Source organism: Perissodus microlepis, chromosome 7 (assembly GCF_051167445.1).
Source record: "Perissodus microlepis isolate ML-2025 ecotype Zambia chromosome 7, ASM5116744v1, whole genome shotgun sequence".
NCBI lineage: Eukaryota > Metazoa > Chordata > Actinopteri > Cichliformes > Cichlidae > Perissodus > Perissodus microlepis.
This window is the reverse complement of record NC_140467.1, coordinates 26,709,149-26,728,900: the sequence shown is the minus strand read 5'-3', so window position 1 is coordinate 26,728,900 and position 19,752 is coordinate 26,709,149. Positions and strand designations below refer to the sequence as shown.

The window sequence follows — 19,752 nt, the reverse complement described above, 5'->3', positions numbered from 1 at the left end:
CATAAAATTTAGAAAACAAAATGTGGTACCAGGAATTACTGCTGAGAGCACAATGAATTTGTGATTGGAAGCCAAGGCGTCAGAGGGGTTTGTAACACTACAAATAAAAATATAATTCACATGCCTCCTTTTGTCGTTCAGTGTGTGAAGTACACTGAACGGATTGGCTCGGAAAAACCCTGCAGAAAGTGAACTCATCTTTCATTGTAGCTGTTCAGTCACACCTTTGACACAGCTTTGTGACCACAGCCACAAATTCATGGCAGATGGCAGACTGAATAAGAGGCATCACTCTACACTGATGAGACAGTTTGGTTTATTAGAAAATGTAATAGAGAAGCTGCATTTGAGGATATCTCCTCTGAAGCAGAGAATACAGTGCAGTCATGTGTTCTTAAAATGAAAGAAGAACCAAACCTGTGGAGTATGTCTGCATTTGTTCTTTTGGATGGTTAAAACCTCCAAACCTATTTATATATTACTCCAAAAATGTCAAATCTCTCTTCAGTCCTTCTTCTCTCTTCCTGCTCGCCGTCTGCACTGCCGCAGGATGCAGCGTATCCCCACCCACCACAAAGCAGCGACGGTCATCAAAGCGACCAGCAGGGCAGCACCAGTGTCCAAGCTGTGGTACTGGAACCAGTTCAGGTCGTATGATGCCAACCGCAGATGCCTAGCTCCACCATGTCGCATCACAAACTCCACCCAGAAGACGGCGGTACTCAGTGGCGTTACTGGCTGGTCGCGGTGCACCGCTGACAGACGCTGCATGTTGGTCCTGTAGCTGTGCATGGTAAACAAACAGGAAGTCATATGACAGTTTCACTGTTAAACAGCAGTGCACTTTTACTGTGAAGGAATCAGGTCAAAGACAGGAAATAAAATGTTATTAAACAGGTCCAAATGTACAAAGACGAAACTATTAACAGGAAATATACAAACACAATTCCACACTAAAATCACCTTTACCTTGGCTGGTTTGTGACGACGTGCAGCGCCTCTGCCAGCTCCTCAGCTGTCAGATGGTTGAAGTCCAGGACGATGGCGGTGCCTCTGCGGCTCATACGGGCGAGATTATCAGGCTGATCGCCAAACAGCGGCACGCCCACCAGAGGCACGCCGTGAAACACAGCTTCATACAGACCGTTAGTGCCACCGTGTGTCACGAATGCCTTTGTCTTTGGGTGACCTGAGGACAAACAAATGCAGAGCTTTTATTGTGAAAGAACATCACAATCCACCTGAGGAAGTTAAAAAAAAATAAGAGGCCTCATTGGGCTTTTGTTTCAAAATCCCATGACATCATGAATGAGTCATACCCAGCAGGTCGTTCTGAGGGATCCAATCAGAAATCTTCGTGTTTGGCGCCAATGCAGTTGGAGCCTCGCCACGGTAACGCCAAATCACCTGAAAGGAAGAAAACACTCCTCAAGTCAAAGATGAAACAAACCATCTGAGCTTCTTCTGCCTGCAGGTATTTTTTGATGATTATTGCAGAAAGTAATCAATGATGCAATCAATATCTGCTGACAGCCCAGTCCCTGATTGTATGTCTGTGAGTGGGTGGAGCTTCTGACCTTCTGTGGGATCTGACCGAAGGCGGTGGCGATGATGTTAGCGTGCTGCATCGTCAGGTTGGTTACCATGGAGCCGAAGGAAGCCACAATTATGCCGGCATCACCTGAACTCTGCACAAATGCCTCCAGGTCCTGGAAGATGTGACATCATCATTACATCAACACTCACCTGTCCCATTTCAGAATAAAAGTGTGTGCAATCAGAGCTCACACCTCTGGCAGCTGATTGGCCGGTTTGCAGTGTAGACCGCCCACGTATTTGAAGTTTGGTGGGGTCGGCCGTGGCGTCTCAATGTCCCAGAACGTCCTGATGAGCCACACGTCGGCCTTCCCCATAGTCTCACACACACTGCTGGGAGTTCCTGTCCATACAGGAAAGAAGGGATATGACTTCAAAATAAAAGCTTGTAGTTGGCTACTTTTATTTCCTAAATTTCACATTTAGCGGTGAGAAAAGGTGCTCAATTCCTGATTACCTTTTTTTTTTTTTGTATGTTTGTCACATTTATCTGTTTCAGATCTTAAGAAATTTTTTAATATTAGACAAAGATAGCACAAGTTAAAATGCAGTCTTTTAGTCTGGAAACGGTTATAAAGCATTTCTAAAGCTATGGAACTCCAGCGAACCACAGTGAGCACCATTATTCACAAATGGAGAAAACATGGAACAGTGGTGAACCTTTCTAGGACTGGCAGGCTGACCAATATTACCCCAAGAGCATATGAAAGACTCATCCAAGAGGTCACAAAAGACCCCAGAACAACATCCAAAGAACTGCAGGCCTCATTTGTCTCAGTTAAGGTCAGTGTTCATCAGTGTTGGGGAGTAATGGAATACATGTACTGCCGTTACATATTTAAAATACAAAATATGAGTAACTGTATTCCGTTACAGTTACCGTTTAAAAAGGTGGTATATAGAATACAGTTACTTTGTTGAAATAAATGGATTACACTGCAGTATTTTCCTGTTTCATATTGTTGCGGGTCAGGATTGTTTGGGTTTGTTTGACAGCTATGTTCTATTGTTCCAGGCGGCAGCACTATGGTTGCCATGGTTACACGGTGACACGCTCTCTCTCTCTGCGACTGCGTGTTTCCTGGGTGAGAGAGCGCCTTTTTGTTGTTGTTGTGCTAAGCTAATAGGCAGAATGCTACAGGCATAGCTCTAAAGAATGTAGCCTCATGGGCAGTGTAGTCCGTGCTGCAGGGAGAATGGACTGCCATACACGTTATGTGAGCAAGAGGAGGGAGAAAAAGGAGAGTGGAAAAGTACGAGCTGTCACTGAGCAAAAACGGGAGCTGGAAGCATGTAAATATAATAATAACCACTGCAGCCAAGAAGAGTGCCTGACGAGCCCAGTTGTAAGTAAGCTATTAAGACTCGACTGTACGCTGTGTTCGTGTTTTCCTCCGAAACAATAAGTTCCGTTGGAGCAGCCTTTCAACACCTCTCTCTGTCTCTCGCAAGCAAAGTTGACCCACACAACAAAGTAAAGCTATTTTTCGGCTACGAGCCCGACACGGACCCCGCCATATTAGTCAGAGGTCCCTTTACTACGGGTTCGGAGCCGCGGACCTTCAGTAATAGTAATAAATCACACAGCAATAGTACATTCATGTAGTTGTAAAAAGCATGATAATATATTAAGTAATCCAAAGTATTCAGAATACGTTACTCTCATTGAGTAACGTAACGGAATACGTTACAAAATACATTTTGGGGCATGTATTCTGTAATCTGTAATGGAATACATTTTAAAAGTAACCTTCCCAACACTGGTGTTCATGACTCCACCATAAAAAAGACTGGGCAAAAATGGCCTGCATGGCGGAGTTCCAAGACAAAAACCACTGCAGTGCAAAAGGAACATAAAGGCTCGTGTCAGTTTTGCCATATCTTGATGATCCTCCAGAGTTTGGGACAATACTCTGTGAACTGATGGGACAAAAGTTTAACTTTTTGAAAAGTGTGTGTTCCAGTACATCTGACGTAAAAGTAACATGGCCTGTAAATGGTAAATGGCCTGTATTTGTATAGCGCTTTACTTAGTCCCTAAGGACTTTGGAGTGGTCCAGTCAAGGTCCTGACCTGAATCCGATTGAGATGCTGTGGCATGACCTTACAAAGGTGGTTCATGCTTGAAAACCCTCCAATTTGGTTGAAATACAACAACTCTGGAAAGATGAGTGGACCAAAGTTCCTTCACAGCACTGTAAAAGATTCATTGCCAGTTACTGCAAATGCAACCTGCTGCCCAAATGCAAAGAGAGCCACGACCAGTTATTAGGTAATCTGGCAATCACATTTTCACACAGGGACATGTAGGTTTGGATTTTTCCCCCTTAATAGAAAACACCTTCATTTAGAAACGACATTTTTTGTTTCCTTGTGTTATCTTTGTCTAATATTTCAATTTGTTTGATGGTCTGAAACATTTAAGAGTGACACACATACAAAAAAATAGTAAATCAGGAGGGGGGCAAACACTTTTTCCCACCACTGTGTATCAGATAATGACATCATTATGATGTGACCTCTGACCTTTGATCTTACTATAGTATTTATTCACAGACAGCTTCCAGGCAAGTTCAGTTAGCGTGGATGACGCCACATATGTCACCATGTTGATCAGTCTCTCCGTGAACGTCATGCGGTCGTTGTATGGAAGAGGAGCTAATGGAACATAAGATGGTGGCAACAGGGCGTGGCCACAGTGTCGCTCCATAACACTGCCAAAGCTGAAGCGCAGCGAGAGGACGAGTGGCACGCCGAGCATGTCAGCCACCAGGTCGCCACACATTGCAAAGGGGTCTTGTAGGATAACATCGAAAGCACTGTCCTGCAGAGTCGCCATCAGCTGCTGGTTCTTCAGCACCCCATCACACTGCTGCCTCCCAAAGTCCAGGGTGCGGCCCATGAAATAGTTCATCTTCATGATCTTTTGCAGCGGTGAAGAGGTGTGTGACTCGTACATAGAGAACTGGATGAATTCGTGCATGGTGCCCACATATTCCTCCCTGCTGTATGACACCTGCAAGTGAAAAAACACCTGATCAAGTTTATTGTTTAGTTACCGCCCAGTAATGGTGTGTAAACTGTCAGCCTGGAGATTAAAGACAAGATAAAATAAGTCATGAAACATGGAATAAAAGCCTCATGCAATTGGTGTTTATGTTGATATACTGTGTTTGGCTTTGTGCATTTTGAACAAACATCTCCACTTTGGCCTTGTCTGTCCAAAGGACCTTAATCCAGCGTCATGGTCTTGGGCCTGTTGCCCAGTGGTCTGTGTATTTTGGGTTTTCAAATTAGGTTCAAACATCTTTAGAATTTTTCTTAAGTTTACATTTCATGTATTAGTCTACAACTTCTGTTATATCCTTTGTTGGTTGATTTTGGTATTTGTAGTAATCTTTTATTTTGAGTCCTACTAGTTTTTGCTCCATTCTTGCTTATAGTAGTTTGCATTGTATTCCTGATTTAGTTTGTCCTGCCTTCCCTGTATTCCCCATGGTTAGTTAATGTTTTGCCACTCTCTGTGTTCCCTTAGTATTTTGCCCTCCTCTGTCAAGTTGCTTGTATTAATTTCATTAAGGTGATCGTGTTTTCTCTGTTTAATTATTACTTCCTGTTTTACTTTGAGAGAATTTGTGCTCCTTGTGCTTTGCTTTTAGTTTTGCTTCCTTTGTCTCATCTGCTCTGATTTGGTTCACCTGTGTCTTGTTCTCCACTTCCCCTAATCACCCACCTGTGTGCATATTGTCTCACTCTCCTTTTGTCAGAGTGTCAGTTCATCTCCCCTTCTTGTCTCTCAGCTCCAGTCGCTCCTAGTCCAAGTATTATTTCCCAGTTTACGGCTTTGAGTTTCATTTTGTGTTTTATATTCCACATTGTATTTTTCCCTGCAGCAAAATGGCTCATTGTGAGTTTACCACAGCCTGCCTTACATGTCTGCATTTGGTTCCTCACACATCTTGCACTTTGCAATCTTGAAAGTATACTCTAACCATAAAACAGCCCCCGCAGATGCTATTCCAGAGGAGTTTGGAGAGAAGGTGGAAAGATTATTCAGGATTGCATTCACAAGTCCTTTGATTTAAAGATTCTATCAGTCGGGCTAAGAGGCATTGACGCCATCCTCAGGGACAACCCATGATTACTTCAGTTGCCTAGGATTTCTAAACACATTCTTGGTTTCCACAAGAGAATTGATACGAGTCCCCTCACTGGCTCCGCATCGTCACTATTTCCACAGACTGTTTCTTCCTTACCTGGCCCTGCATCCTTTTTGGCAAGCCAGTGGTCAGAGGATGAGGAACCTTTCCCAGATCATCCCGCATCTGTGGTCAAGAAAGAACACTGCACTTGCCACACCACTTCCTTTCCACTGTAAGACTGCTCTTCTGCCTTGATGCCACTGCTCAGCTTTCCAAATGCACCACTGAACGACACAGGAAATCATTCCTGCCCGTGGCCATCTCTTGTACAACTCCTTTTTTTCTGCTCTTGCTCTTGACGAAGGCGGTCGCACTTTTCTCCTCTCCTCCTCTCCCTTAGCTTCCCTGCTTAGCCTCTTGTGTCCTTGTCTAGTCTCGTGTTTTTTGTATTACTTTTCCCTGGAACACTCTCTCACAGTCTGTTCTCTAAAACCTAAAAGAGGAATTATGGATTTGATCAACTGGTCCCTAAATGCAATTGACACCCCTTTCTCAATGAGAAGTCTGGGCTTGGGTGAGCCTGAGTGCTGAAGATATCTACCTATTTGGAACCATGGTAACAGGGTTCTTGCTGATCGGAGCTGGCTTGGCCCTGACTTATCAAAGAATTAAGGAAGCGGAACCGGCTGTTCAAATCCCCACAAGGCTGCCCGCTGGGATTGAAACGATGGGAAGAGGCGTGAGTTTCTCAAAATGGGCTCATTGAGTGCAGCACGGATAAGATCTTGGAGAGGCTTACGGCTGTCGTGTCGTGAATGCTAATCTCTGAGTGCAGACTGGATTACATCTTGGAAGGGCTCGCTTGGAATAACATCTCTGAGTGCAAATTGGATTACATCTTGGGGAGGCTCACTGTGGTCGTGAGTTCACAGAATCGGCTCTTTGAGCACAAGAATGACAACATCACAGAGCGCAAGTTTGATAACATCATGGCGAAGCTCGCGGCTCTCCAACGGGAGATTGAGAGACCAGTGTTGGACTGTTAGAACTGCTTTGGAATTCATATGAGCTGTTCGCACTAAAGTAAAAAGTTAAAAGCACCATCACTTCATGCGGCTACCCTTTCGGCGCCAGCTGCGGTCTCAAGGCTGAAGCCGAACAAAAACACCCTGATAACGACTGTGTTTAGTCTGTTCCTTCCCATTCCCTACAAGGCCACCTGGGTTGGCTGGAAGACTGTTTACTTAGCCTAGCAGGGCGAAGGACACTGTCTCAGCTGAACTCTGGACACGCACACACATACATATACACTGATATGCACACACTCATCCCCCCTCCCTTTCCAAACGCCTTCGATGCTTGTTCCCTCCTGGGAACACGGCGGGTCTGAGTTTCTCTGATTCTGATTGCTGGAAACCCAAACAAAACACGCAATAAGAGGCTCTAATGTCCTGCTAATGTTGGTGGTGTCAGTTACACAATGGACCCAGAGCCAGCACAGCAGAGCCAGCAGTGCACAGGCAGGAATGCATTTCTTAGTTGGACACCACTTCATAAGAAGAATGGGATGGGCGAAACTTCAGCATCTTCGATATACTATTGTTGTGTGATTTTTATTACTATTAATGAAGGCTAATTACGGCCACCGAGCGAACATTGTTAGCTGGTGTTAGTTGAGGTTAATTCATAGACTGCAGACTGTTAGGCCGTTTCTAAATACTCAAGTACGCGAGTCCGTAATCACGTTTTCGCTAGTCCGGACTTCACAGTTCACACGGGAGTCTGGACTTTCCGAGAACGCAGCGCGATCGTTCTACAATTGGAACGGCGGTGTACTTGACACCACAGCTCGTGATTTTTTTATTGACATCCCCTCTTAATTTAACTGTGATTAATATTTGCAATATAAATGACACATGACATTAAAAAAAAATACACATGATGTAGTAGATTTCTTTAAGAAAAAAAACATAGCCTAATTTTAAAAAGTATCTTAAGCACTTTGGCAAAATTCACTTTTATGTATCATCTGTTTCATAATGGCTAATAAGCTTCATACAGTTAAGCACAATCACTTCCACATGATTATTAACAGACAAAAAGAAAACATATTACTGATACAGAAATAGTTTTCTATACAAGATCACTGCAAAAAGTGCAGCCTTACCTAATGTCCACCCTACTGTTACTCATTTTATGTTAAGATTTAAAAGTCTAGTTGGTATTGGTATGGTGAGTAGCCTTCAGTAATAGTAATAAATCACAAAGCAATAGTACATTCATGTAGCATGACAATATATTTGTCACGGATTGCCGGGGCAAGCCGTGTGTGAATCATTTAGATTCACAAACAAAACAGGAGCACCAAGAGTTCAAAACAGAACATGCACAAAAAAACCAAACACTGGCGCACAAAGAACAGTTCACTAGTAATTCAGGGGGCCGACCGTGCGGACGGCAATGACGGAGAAACAGTTAAGGGGACCGCCGGCACAAAAGTTCATAAGTCAAAGGGTCGGGAGGCCGACCATGCAGGAGGCACAGGTGACAGAGTTGGTCTGGAGGCCGGCCGCGCGGAAGGCAGCGGCGGCGGCGACGACAGAGCTGGTACGGAGCCCGGCCGTGCGGAAGGCAGCGGCGGCGACTCAGGCGAAGGGGGTCTGGAGGCCGCCCACGACAGCGATGACGCCCAACCAGTGGCCTGGAAAGTGGCCGGAGATGTTGAGGTAAGGCCGACCGTGCTAGGTGTAGACGAGGAAGTGGCAAGTCAACCGCAGAACCTGATGCTGCAGGCGAGGATGATGAGGCTGCTGCAGGCGAGGATGATGAGGCTGCTGCAGGCGAGGATGATGAGGCTGCTGCAGGCGAGGATGATGAGGCTGCTGCAGGCGAGGATGATGAGGCTGCTGCAGGCGAGGATGATGAGGCTGCTGCAGGCGAGGATGATGAGGCTGCTGCAGGCGAGGATGATGAGGCTGCTGCAGGCGAGGATGATGAGGCTGCTGCAGGCGAGGATGATGAGGCTGCTGCTGGCGAGGATGATGAGGCTGCTGCTGGCGAGGATGAAGACTCTGAAGCTGGACCAGGCAAGGATGAAGACTCTGAAGCTGGACCAGGCAAGGATGAAGACTCTGAAGCTGGACCAGGCAAGGATGAAGACTCTGAAGCTGGACCAGGCAAGGATGAAGACTCTGAAGCTGGACCAGGCAAGGATGAAGACTCTGAAGCTGGACCAGGAAACGGTGGCGCTGCAGGCGACGGCATGGGAGCCGGAGAGGGTGGTGCTGACACCCAGGAGACAAAGGCCGGAGCGGTCCCTCGGACCCTCCAGCGGAGACTATTACAAAGCCAGCAGGCATGGAGTCCTATGGCAGACATGAAGGCAATGGGTGCTGTGCTGAGCACTGGCTCTGCCCAGACAGCGCTGACACGGAGTAGTTCTCTGGGGGCTGCTTAACCTTCAGGGGTCCAGAATCAGCTGGGGACTGAAACCTAGCCTCTGGGGAGGCCCTGGAGTGCATAACTGTGCCCAAAGCAGCTAAAGTGCGAGAAACACCCTGGGTGGAAATTAGAGTTTCTCCCTGCATGGAGTGAATGAGTGAGACTGGAGACAGAAAGAGTGATGGAGCTAGCGGTGACACTGAAGCCTGGGCTACGGGTAGCGGGGACACTGGAGCCTGGGCTACGGCAGACACTGGCGACACTGGAGCCTGGGCTACGGGAGACACTGGCGACACTGGAGCCTGGGCTACGGCAGACACTGGTGACACTGGAGACTGAACTACGGCAGACACTGGCGACACTGGAGACTGAACTACAGGAGACACTGGCGACACTGGAGACTGAACTACGGGAGACACTGGAGGCACAGAAGACTGAACTACGGGAGACACTGGAGGCACAGAAGACTGAGCTGAAGGTGGCTGCTGGGCAGCTAACTGAGCTGAAGGTGGCTGTTGGGCAGCTAACTGAGCTGAAGGTGGCTGCTGGGCAGCTAACTGAGCTGAAGGTGGCTGCTGGGCAGCTAACTGAGCTGAAGGTGGCTGCTGGGCAGCTAACTGAGCTGAAGGTGGCTGCTGGGCAGCTAAATGATCTTGAGGGTGGGCAGCTAGCTGAGCCGAAGGCTGCTGAGCAGGTGAATAGCTGTTCACTTTCGTATCTGCCACACAAAACACAGCCCCGGAGTAAACAGTTCCACAGTCCAAAACAGGAAAAGAGTCCTCACTCACTACAGCCGGCGATTCAGAAGTCCGAACGTCCGGCTGTGGGGTGGCGCGCCAGCGGCACGATCGTCGTTTCCTCCCCACAGACAGCTCCGACGGGCCGGGCAAAACCACATCCGGCGGGTCGGGCAGCGAGGCAGTAGTGGCTGAGAGAAGGTGTGGTGTGTTGTGGCGAAAGGCCTGCATGGTCGGGGGAAGCGATTCCAATAGCCATGGCAGGCCGGAAAAGAGCCGTTGTAGCCGGCTTTCAACGGCGCAGCGAAGCTCTTTCGGAGGGTTTTCCAGCCACAGCCCGAGAAGCATCTCCACATTGTAGGTAATGTCGTCCCGGAGCTCCTCGGACAGGTTTAATGCTGCTGGGTCCATGGTGGCTGGTTTGTACTGTCACAGGTTGCCGGGGCAAGCCGTGTGTGAATCATTTAGGACCCAAGATGCGGCAGCTCTGGTGCAAGTGAGTTTATTTAGCAAAAGTAGATGCAAACAGAGATGGTGAGGGTGAGCTTAAAACTAAGAAAACCTAAACTGGGAACAACTAAGGAAAAACAAACCTGAAATCTTGAGACAAGAAACCGAGATGCAGGGAGACGAAGAGAACATAGGGAAAAACCACACAGGATGACGGAGGGAGAAACGCAGATGAACCAGCCACGAGGACGAGGGAACACACACTATAAATACCACACACCAGTAATCAGGGGATGTGAAACAGGAGGGAAGCACACCTGGGTGAAATCACAACAGACGAGGCAGGGGAAACGTAAACTGAACATACTCACATAAGACAAGGACCTTCAGAATAAAACAGGAAACTAACAGACACAGAAAACCAGACAAGACACTGAACTGAACAGACAGACTCACAAGCAGACACAGTGACACCATAGACAGACAGAGGGAACACAGAGAAGTGGGAGCAGGCAGGCACAAAACAAAACCCTAACGAATGGCAAACCGAACCCAAAGACATCACAGAATAAACAAGAACACAGAATATTATAAAGAAACACAAAACACTGAGTCGTCAGACTCAGGACCATGACAATATTAAGTAATCCAAAGTATTCCGTTACGTTTCTCTCATTGAGTAATGTAACGGAATACGTTACAAATTGCATTTTGTGCCATGTATTCTGTAATCTGTAGTGGAATACATTTAAAAGGCTCCTTCCCAACACTGCTTTCTGGAGGAAACCAGGTCTTGTTAGGTGAGACGGCATCCATCCCACTTTGAATGGAGCAGATTTCTAGAAGTCTGGCTACATGGCTATCCAGAGTTGGGACCAGGAAGCAGTCAGTACTATTGCTGCAGCAGTTTGGATTAACTGAAGGCTTTTCAGGGAGTTTTTAGGACATCCCGATAATAATGAATTACAGTAGTCCAGCCTGGAAGTAATAAATGCATGAACTAGGTTTTCAGCATCACTCTGACACAGGATATTTCTTATTTTAGAGATATTGCGCAAATGGAAGAAAGCAGTCCTACATATTTATTTAATATGTGCATTGAAGAACATATCCTGGTCAAAAATGACTCCAAGATTCTTCACAGTGTTACTAGAGGCCAAGGTAATGCCATCCACCACTGGGTTTTTGGGGAAAAATTGAAGACTAATGAATCTGTAAATAAATAAACTGTTGTGTTGGGTGTATTACAGAAGCGATTTCATTCTCTGTGCTAGCTAATGCAAATGGTCACATAAACCTTTCTGTTTTCAAGTGAGTAATAAATAAATCAGCTATTTCTGACTCAGCTGGTATTAATTGTGTTCTTGTATGTATTAACATTGAGACTGGTGAATTGTATATAGAGGTTAACTTTTGGGTTAAAAAAGCCTTCTGATGTCAGAATTGAGTTGAGTGTTTCACTCTCCAATAATGAATTACCTGAGCTTATTCTTTCTACCTCTGCTCATTTAAAGTCTGAGCTCTGTTTCTGAGTTAGCAAACATGATAACTGCTTCATCTGAATTAGGTGCTTCAAAGACTGTTTCTGCTAAAGCCAAGCCATTATTGTTTGAGCCTATAGGGGCTAAAATTGTTAAAGTTTTTGAGAAATGAATAATAACATACCCGAGTCTCATCAGCAACTGCTCATTGTGTGTCTCAGTCAGCTCATTCTAAGTCCATTGGTGATATTCCTAAGCAAGCCTGTGACAAAGTGCCAGTTAACAGCTCCAGGCAGGAAAGCAGATAGAGCTCCGCTTATCAGTATGCCCATCATTGATACACCCTTTTCACGCATTGCCATGGACATTGTTGGCCCACTAGAACAGAGTAAAGCAGGTCATAAGTACATACTTGTAGTTTGTGACTATGCCACAAAATATCCTGAAGCCTTCCCCCTGAAGAAAATAAAGGCTCGTCAGATTGTTAACTGCCTGATTCAGTTTTTTTCCAGAGTAGGTATCCCAAAAGAAATCATCACAGATCAGGGGACCAATTTCACTGATGCTCAAAGAAGTATACAGTTTGTTAGGGATCCAGGGTGTCAAGACCAGTCCCTATCACCCACAGACGGATGGCCTTGTGGAGCGATTTAACAAGAGCATAAAATCAATGCTCAGGAAGTTTGTTAATGAAACAGGGTCAGATTGGGACCAATGGCTCCCATTTTTGTTATTTGCCTACCGAGAGGTTCCACAAAGTTCTACTGGGTTTTCACCATTCCAGCTACTTTATGGGCATCCTGTCAGAGGTCCAATGGATGTTCCGAAAGAAGCTTGGGAGGGTTCGATGTCAGAGCAGAGGTTCAGTGAACTCTCATATGTCCTCAAAATGAGAGACAAGCTAGAACATTTCCAAGAACTTGCTAATAACAATCTGGCCCATGCGCAACAGCGGCAAAAACAAAGATATGATAAAGTGTCAAGAAGAAGAGTCTTCCGTGAGGGACAGAAAGTTCTTCTACTGTTGCCAACTTCTCAGAGCAGTCTTCTTGCAAAGTGGCAGGGGCCATATGAAATCACAAAAAAGACAGGCCCAGTCACATATGAGCTTCATTTGCCAGCTCGTCGAAAGAATCATCAAGTGTTCCACGTCAATCTTTTGAAAGAGTGGACTGACCAGCCACAGGACTCAACATCCATGTGGGCATGTACAGTTGTGGATGAGGAAGAGCCTCAGGAGCAGTACTTCCCTTCTTCAGCTGTCACAACTGTGTTTCCAGACTTAAACCATTTGCCTTTGGAAAGACGTCAGGAGGTGCAATCACTTATGACCAAAGAACTCTTCAGTCTAAAGCCAGGTCGTACACACGTCATTGAACACAAAATCACTTTGCATTCTCCAGACCAACGGCCAATTAGAGATACCACTTGCCGTATCCCAGCTAAGCTATTGCCTGAGTTGAAAAGTGAGCTGGAGGAGATGCTGGCTGCAGGAATCATTGAGCCATCGCACAGTGAGTGGTGTAGCCCTGTTGTGCTTGTACCAAAGAAAGATGATCCTAAGCTTAGATTTTGTGTAAACTTTTCTAAGTTAAATTCTGTGTCTGCTTTTGATCCTTATCCAATGCCGAGGGTTGATGAACTAATTGATCGTTTGGGAAATGCTAAATTTCTGACTACCCTTGACCTCTGTAAAGGTTATTGGCAGGTTCCCTTGACAGACTCATCTAAGGACTTAACAACATTCAGAGTGCCAAGTGGACTGTTTAGATTCACAGTGATGCCCTTTGGTTTGCATGGAGCACCAGCTACATTCCAAAGGTTGGTGGATCGAGTGTTGAAGGGTGCAGAACAATATGCAGCGGCCTACATTGATGACATTGTTGTTTACAGTGGTACATGGGAAGATCATCTGAAACATCTTGCTGATGTGTTTCGACGTATCACCAATGCTGGACTTGTCATAAATGCCAAGAAATGTCACATTGCCAAGCCCGAGGTGCAGTACCTGGGTTATGTAATAGGGGGTGGAGGCATTCGCCCTCAGGTTGGAAAAGTGGATGCAGTTGCTGCAGCACTCTTGCCAAACACAAAGAAAAGGTTGAGATCATTTTTGGGATTAGTGGGTTGGTATCGTCGACTTATTCCAAATTTTTCATCGAGAGCAGCTTTATTGACTGACATGACAAGAAAATCTAGTCCTACAAAGATCAGGTGGACGAAAGATGCTGAGAATGCATTTAATGATTTGAAAGACTGTTTGTGTCAGAAACCTGTTTTGCAGTGTCCAGATTTTAACCTTCCTTTCACAGTACAAACAGATGCCTCTGAGGTGGGTCTGGGAGCGGTTTTACTGCAAGGAGAGGAAGGGCAGCAGTTGCCTGTTCAGTACATCAGTCGAAAACTTTTTCCAAGAGAAATGAGGTATTCAACCATTGAAAAGGAGGCACTGGCGATTAAATGGGCTCTAGACACCTTACGATATTATCTCATTGGGAAAGAGTTTGTTCTTGAGACTGATCATCGTTCTTTGCAATGGATTCATAATATGAAAGACACGAATGCCAGGATAACAAGATGGTATTTATCTCTCCAGCCTTTTCGTTTCCAGGTCCAGTATAGACCCAGAATGTCATTGCTGATTTCCTGTCCCGTGACTCAGAGGAGTAACGGTCTTAAGGGAGGGGGGGGGAGTGTGACAAAGTGGGTGAGAAGACCATTTGTCTATATTCTTAGTTAACATTCTTGTTTTGATTTAACCATATTTCACATGTAATCTGCAATAGGCAAACATCTACTATCCCGGGTTTGTTTATGTTTTGCACTTTTACAGATTATATAATATAACATCTTGGTTTAAATCAATTCCTACAAGTTTGTTAAGTTAACATGTTATTTATTTCAACTGTTAATTTGTATTGTTTAGAACTTACCTTACCTACCTGTCTTCCAGAAACAAAAGGAGGAAATATAGTTTTACTTCCTGCTTTATACCTTCTGGGTTCATCTGAGGTCACAGGAAGAGACCAAATGCAGAAGGGGAAGAACTCTTATAATTTAATAAAGTTGATTTTAGAGGGTTTATAAAGAAATAGATTTATTGTTGTGATATGTATTGATTACACCAGAGTTTATGTTGCCAGTAAAGAGGAGTAGTAGAGGTTTGAATATAATCATGTTCATCTTACCTACCTACTGAATGGAATAGTCCAGAGGAGAAATTGATTAAGTGGACTATTTAAGCAGAAGAACTCAGGTGTTTCAAGAGAAAGGTTCAGGTCAGTGTAGCTGTGTGCAGTTTGACCTTAATTTCCGTTGATTTAAGTTCAGTTATGTTTATTTGAACTGAGTTAATTTGGAGTTGAGTTTCTTATTTGTTTCTTTGTAAATATTGTTTGGGTCACAAAATGGTGAATAAATCACTTGCTACACTGGACAGCATCAGTCTCCTGCACTTCTTTGACCGCTTAAGTCAAGTCCTACCACAAAGCCCTAGCAGAGCACTGCTTATTAGGCTCCTGAACCTGGATTCCCAGAGACTGTTTACTGTTCACTGTTCACTGCCTGCATTCCTAAGACTGTTAGTAGGGCATATGTGCAGGTCCTTCCAGACAATATTTATGTATCACAACTTGCACTCTTAGAGACTGATGATCTACCCGGGGCCTCCCCTGAGTATGAGAACCCTACACCCATCCTCACTCCCTGAATGGGGGTGGCTAGGGTCCAGATTGTTCCTGCACCCAATTTTTTTTTCTCAGGGTGGGGGCAGGTGGGTCCCAGCTGCAGCGTCACCCTCTAAGGAGATCTGCATGTTCTGCGGCGCTGCCATAGCCTCCACAGTCAGCTATGAGTCCAGTCCTAGCCTACGCAACCTTCACTTGCATTGGCTGGGGCTGGCATCAGCTTTTTGCGTCCCCCGAGTCTTCAATATCCCTGGCTCCTCAGCAGAACCTATCGGTCCCATGCCACCTAAGTCAAAGGTTCCCGCTCTGCCTGAGAGTGCAGGCCTGAGCCAGAATTCAATGTCCCATGGCATTTGAGTCACAGAGGGGTCCTCACCGTCACCATCAGTGTCCAGCCAAGCCACCAATAGTGCTCGGTCACCTTCACTGATGGTGAAGGCCTCCAGAGCTGTCCTCCCACATTGATGCTGGCGTCAGGCCAAACCACCAGAGGTGGTCCACGTTTGCTAGCCACCTCCTTGCCGATCAGTGAAACTTCATGACTGGTTTCCCGGACAATTCTCTTTTCTCTAAACTCCTCTGGGATAGTGCCTGGGTCCATTTTATGGTTAGAGTATACCGTCACAAATTGCAAAGGGTGTGGTGTGTTAAGAACCAAATGCAGACGTGTAAGGCAGGCTGTGGTAAACTCACAACGAGCCATTTTGCTGCAGGGAAAAATACAATGTAGAATATAAAGCACAAAACGAAACTCAAAGCCGTAAACTGGGAAGTAATACTTGGGCAAGGAGGGACTGGAGCTGAAAGACAAAAAGGGAAGATGAACTGACACTCTGACAAAAGGAGAGTGAGACAATAGCTGTGTCCCAAAACGTAGGCTGCATCCTTCGGAGGCCGCATTTGAAGGCCGATTACGTCACAGCCAGGCGACGAAGGCTGACCCAATTCGTCGACTCCTTCAAATGCGGCCGACAAATGCGTCCTTAATTTCCCCGAATTTGAAGGATGGGTCGGGTGTGTCCTTCGTGGCCCACCATATCCCAGAATTCATAGCGCGGCCCAGCCAATTCCAGTTTCCAACAATGGCGGCCACTAGTAAGTTTTAATATTACTCTTATTACTCTTTCTGGGTCACAAAATAAACTTTTAACATATTTTAAGGCGAGAAAGTAGGTGTGTAAACTTTAAATATCTGCTCGGTTTATCAAGACATCGCATATTTGTAAAAGTGCTCCGACGTTTTCGGAGATGTCTGTTACCCACCTGCTCGATAGCTAGCCGGGGGGTTCAAAGGTCACTCGAGCCGGCGAGAGCAGCGGACTCCCGGCTTCATCGTTTTCAGACTCCCGCTGTCTTTCGCTACTCAGGTTAAACATGATATATAAGTCACTCAGATAACTTAAAAATGTAATTGTTTGGCTTTTGTCGGTGTTTTATTTGTTCCGGAGTAAATCAGTTTGGCTGAGATCAAAATTATTATCTTAGATTAGATTAAATAAAACTTTATTAATCCATCGGGTTCCTCCGGGATTTTCACACAGCTGAATAAACGTCAAACAGAAAACTGATTAAACAGAAGTGTGAGACGGTCGAGAATTTACGCCAGTGTCCTGTTATATCTTAGATAGCAAGGAGCAGACGGCCGAGTTTATTAAACTCCACCGAGACAGCTGTGATGCAAATCTGAAGGCTAGACTGTCCCATTTTACAGCCTCGCACTTCCGGCTTTCTTGGTCTTTGAAGGACCCGGCCCACATAGACCGCGAAGGATGCAGCCTACGTTTTGGGACACAGCTAATACACACACAGGTGGGTGATTAGGGTAAGTGGAGACCGCTGTGGAGAACAAGACACAGGTGAACCAAATCAGAGCAGACTAGACAAAGGAAGCAAAACTAAAAGCAAAGCACAAGGAGCACAAATTCTCTCAAAGTAAAACAGGAAGTAATAATTAAACAGAGAAAACACGATCACCTTAATGAAATTAATACAAGCAACTTGACAGAGGAGGGCAAAATACTAAGGGAACACAGAGAGTGGCAAAACATTAACTAACCATGGGGAATACAGGGAAGGCAGGACAAACTAAAACAGGAATACAATGCAAACTACTATAAGCAAGAATGGAGCAAAAACTAGTAGGACTCAAAATAAAAGATTACTACAAATACCAAAATCAACCAACAAAGGAGATAACAGAAGTTGTAGACTAATACATGAAATGTAAACTTAAGTAAACAATTTAACAGAACTTTAAAACCCAAAAACACAGAATGCTGGGCAGCAGGTTGCAGACCATGACATCCAGCAGCCTTGTGGTTTGTCCAGATGCAGCTTTGCAACCATAAATCATGCTGCAATGTTCTTTTCAGAGAGAAGATGATTTCTCCTGAAATCCCTTCAGCCATATTTGTTCAGTGTGTTTCAAATTGTGCTGTTGTGATGGCATCAGCCACACATTGGTAAATCAGTCCATTTGTTCACTTTATTAGTTTGGTTTGCAGTTTTTTCCCATTAATATAATTCATTAATCATTTTATTTAAACCGAACACTGATTTTATGAGGCGCACGCATAATAGCATTGTGTGGTTTTTCTAAAAAAATTTTCTGTTATATTAATTATGTTTCTCTTTCTTTGAGTTACCTGGTTTTGGGCAGTGGCTGTTTTCTGTCTGGGCAAAAGGCGTGGCTGAGGACCCTGAGAACAAAATGCCTGCTCAGCAGGGCCAACTTTGTGCTTATCAGGAACAGGGGTGTTTTAGGTTTACTTATGTTATTCTGTGCTTAGTTAATATTAGTGTGTGTTTTTATTTTCCCCTATTGTGTGTAAATGGTTTGGCCAAACCACTGTAAAAGCTACCCTCTTGTCTTTGTATCTAGGTCAGTTTGTGAGTTAAGTTGTGTCCACTTTGTTTGTTTAAGTTTCTAGAAATTACTTTTTGTGGAGTTATATTTAGTCGGCCTCTTTTATGGGCCTGCTAGTTATGTTTTTGAATTTTGTCTTTTGAACTTTTTTGAGGGTTAAAATGAAGAAAACCCTTTTTGAAGACATTTTCTCCTGTGTCCTCTATGCTTTGGCTGCTTGGTCCCTCACAGCTGTCATGAACTTACACTTTTAACCTGCTTCTCACAGGACTGTAAACACACAGTGGGCTAAAGTTTTAACAAAAAACAGGTACCAGCATACTACAGGAAAAATTCCTACAATTATTAGGAATAATTAAGATTGGGACTTCTGCAATATCACAAATATTCAAAGCCTCTAGGAAAAATGCCATCAGAAAAATAATGAAATCAAAACTTGAACCAAGACTCAAAATATTAACAGACCTCAGCACTGTGACACCACAGAGTGGAACAGAGAAAAGATAACAATAAATATCTAAAATTGATGCAGAAAGCCTTAGTGCATCAACACATTATTTTCCACTTGAAATTGACCCTGTGATGCTGAGTTAGATACGCAGTTAATAAAATTAATGAATGGATGTTATCTGAGAAAAAACATGATTTCTTCCAGACAAAGAAAGTGAAAGTGTCTGATAATCAAACTTTTCATGGGAGGTACTACAAACCCTTAACTAATGTGTAGCAATGTTCAAAGGACACTAATATCTAGGGAAGTGATTGTCAGTGATTGTCAGGGATCTTCTTTGGGTGACTACAAACACGCTGTATAAACACCAGTGTTACCTTGAAGACCAGGAAGTTGAACTTGGCAGCGTCGCGGCTGTTGTTGTAGTTGACAGACGGCGATGCATCGGGCACTAAGATGGTGACAGAATGATTCCTCTTCACCAGCTCCTCTATGATGGTCCGCATGTTCAACCAATGGCTGAACTCTCCCGGAAATGCCAGAACATGGCCACCATGTACTGTGGAGACGGGATGAAGGAGCAGGAGGGTGAGGGGAAGAAGAAGAAGAGGAAGAGACGTGGAAACCTGCATCATGTGTGAAACAACAAAAAAATCCTGAGTTTGTGAGCAAATCCAGTCAGACTGAAACTGCATGTCCAGAGTCCAATCTGCTCAGAGGTCAGCTACAGGTGAGAGCTGTGCTCTGATTGGACGAAAACACAAAGCCTGAGGCAAACACAGAAACCTGTTTATTCATTGTCCTGCTGGACCTCACTCACAGTTTCTCAAGTTTTCTCATTTCTTAGAGGTTCATCAGAGTCAGTGCTCAGTTCAGATAACATTTTTTACAGCAGGTGACTT

At 44.8% G+C, this 19,752-nt stretch overlaps 1 protein-coding gene across 1 annotated transcript; it reads right to left on the bottom strand.

Annotated features, from left to right (window-relative positions):
* Positions 1–299: 299 nt before the first annotated feature.
* On the bottom strand, positions 300–19,548 carry LOC146383212 (UDP-glucuronosyltransferase 2A2-like). Its single transcript, XM_084934445.1, has 7 exons — positions 19,228–19,548; positions 4,123–4,612; positions 1,791–1,939; positions 1,578–1,709; positions 1,320–1,407; positions 970–1,189; positions 300–784 (listed from the first exon to the last, which is right to left on the bottom strand). Exons 1-7 carry the CDS (start codon positions 19,543–19,545, stop codon positions 505–507), a joined length of 1,677 nt encoding a protein of 558 aa, XP_084790571.1. The 5' UTR covers positions 19,546–19,548; the 3' UTR covers positions 300–504.
* Between the last annotated feature and the right edge of the window lie 204 nt (positions 19,549–19,752).

Excerpts from the sequence above, each read along its gene's own strand:
- LOC146383212 (XM_084934445.1), bottom strand. The coding sequence starts at position 19,545 with ATGCAGTTTCAGTCTGACTGGATTTGCTCACAAACTCAGGATTTTTTT. Across the intron at positions 1,408-1,577 it reads TCGGTCAGATCCCACAGAAG|GTGATTTGGCGTTACCGTGG; the intron begins GTCAGAAGCTCC and ends TCTTCCTTTCAG. Across the intron at positions 785-969 it reads GTCGTCACAAACCAGCCAAG|CTACAGGACCAACATGCAGC; the intron begins GTAAAGGTGATT and ends TACCATGCACAG.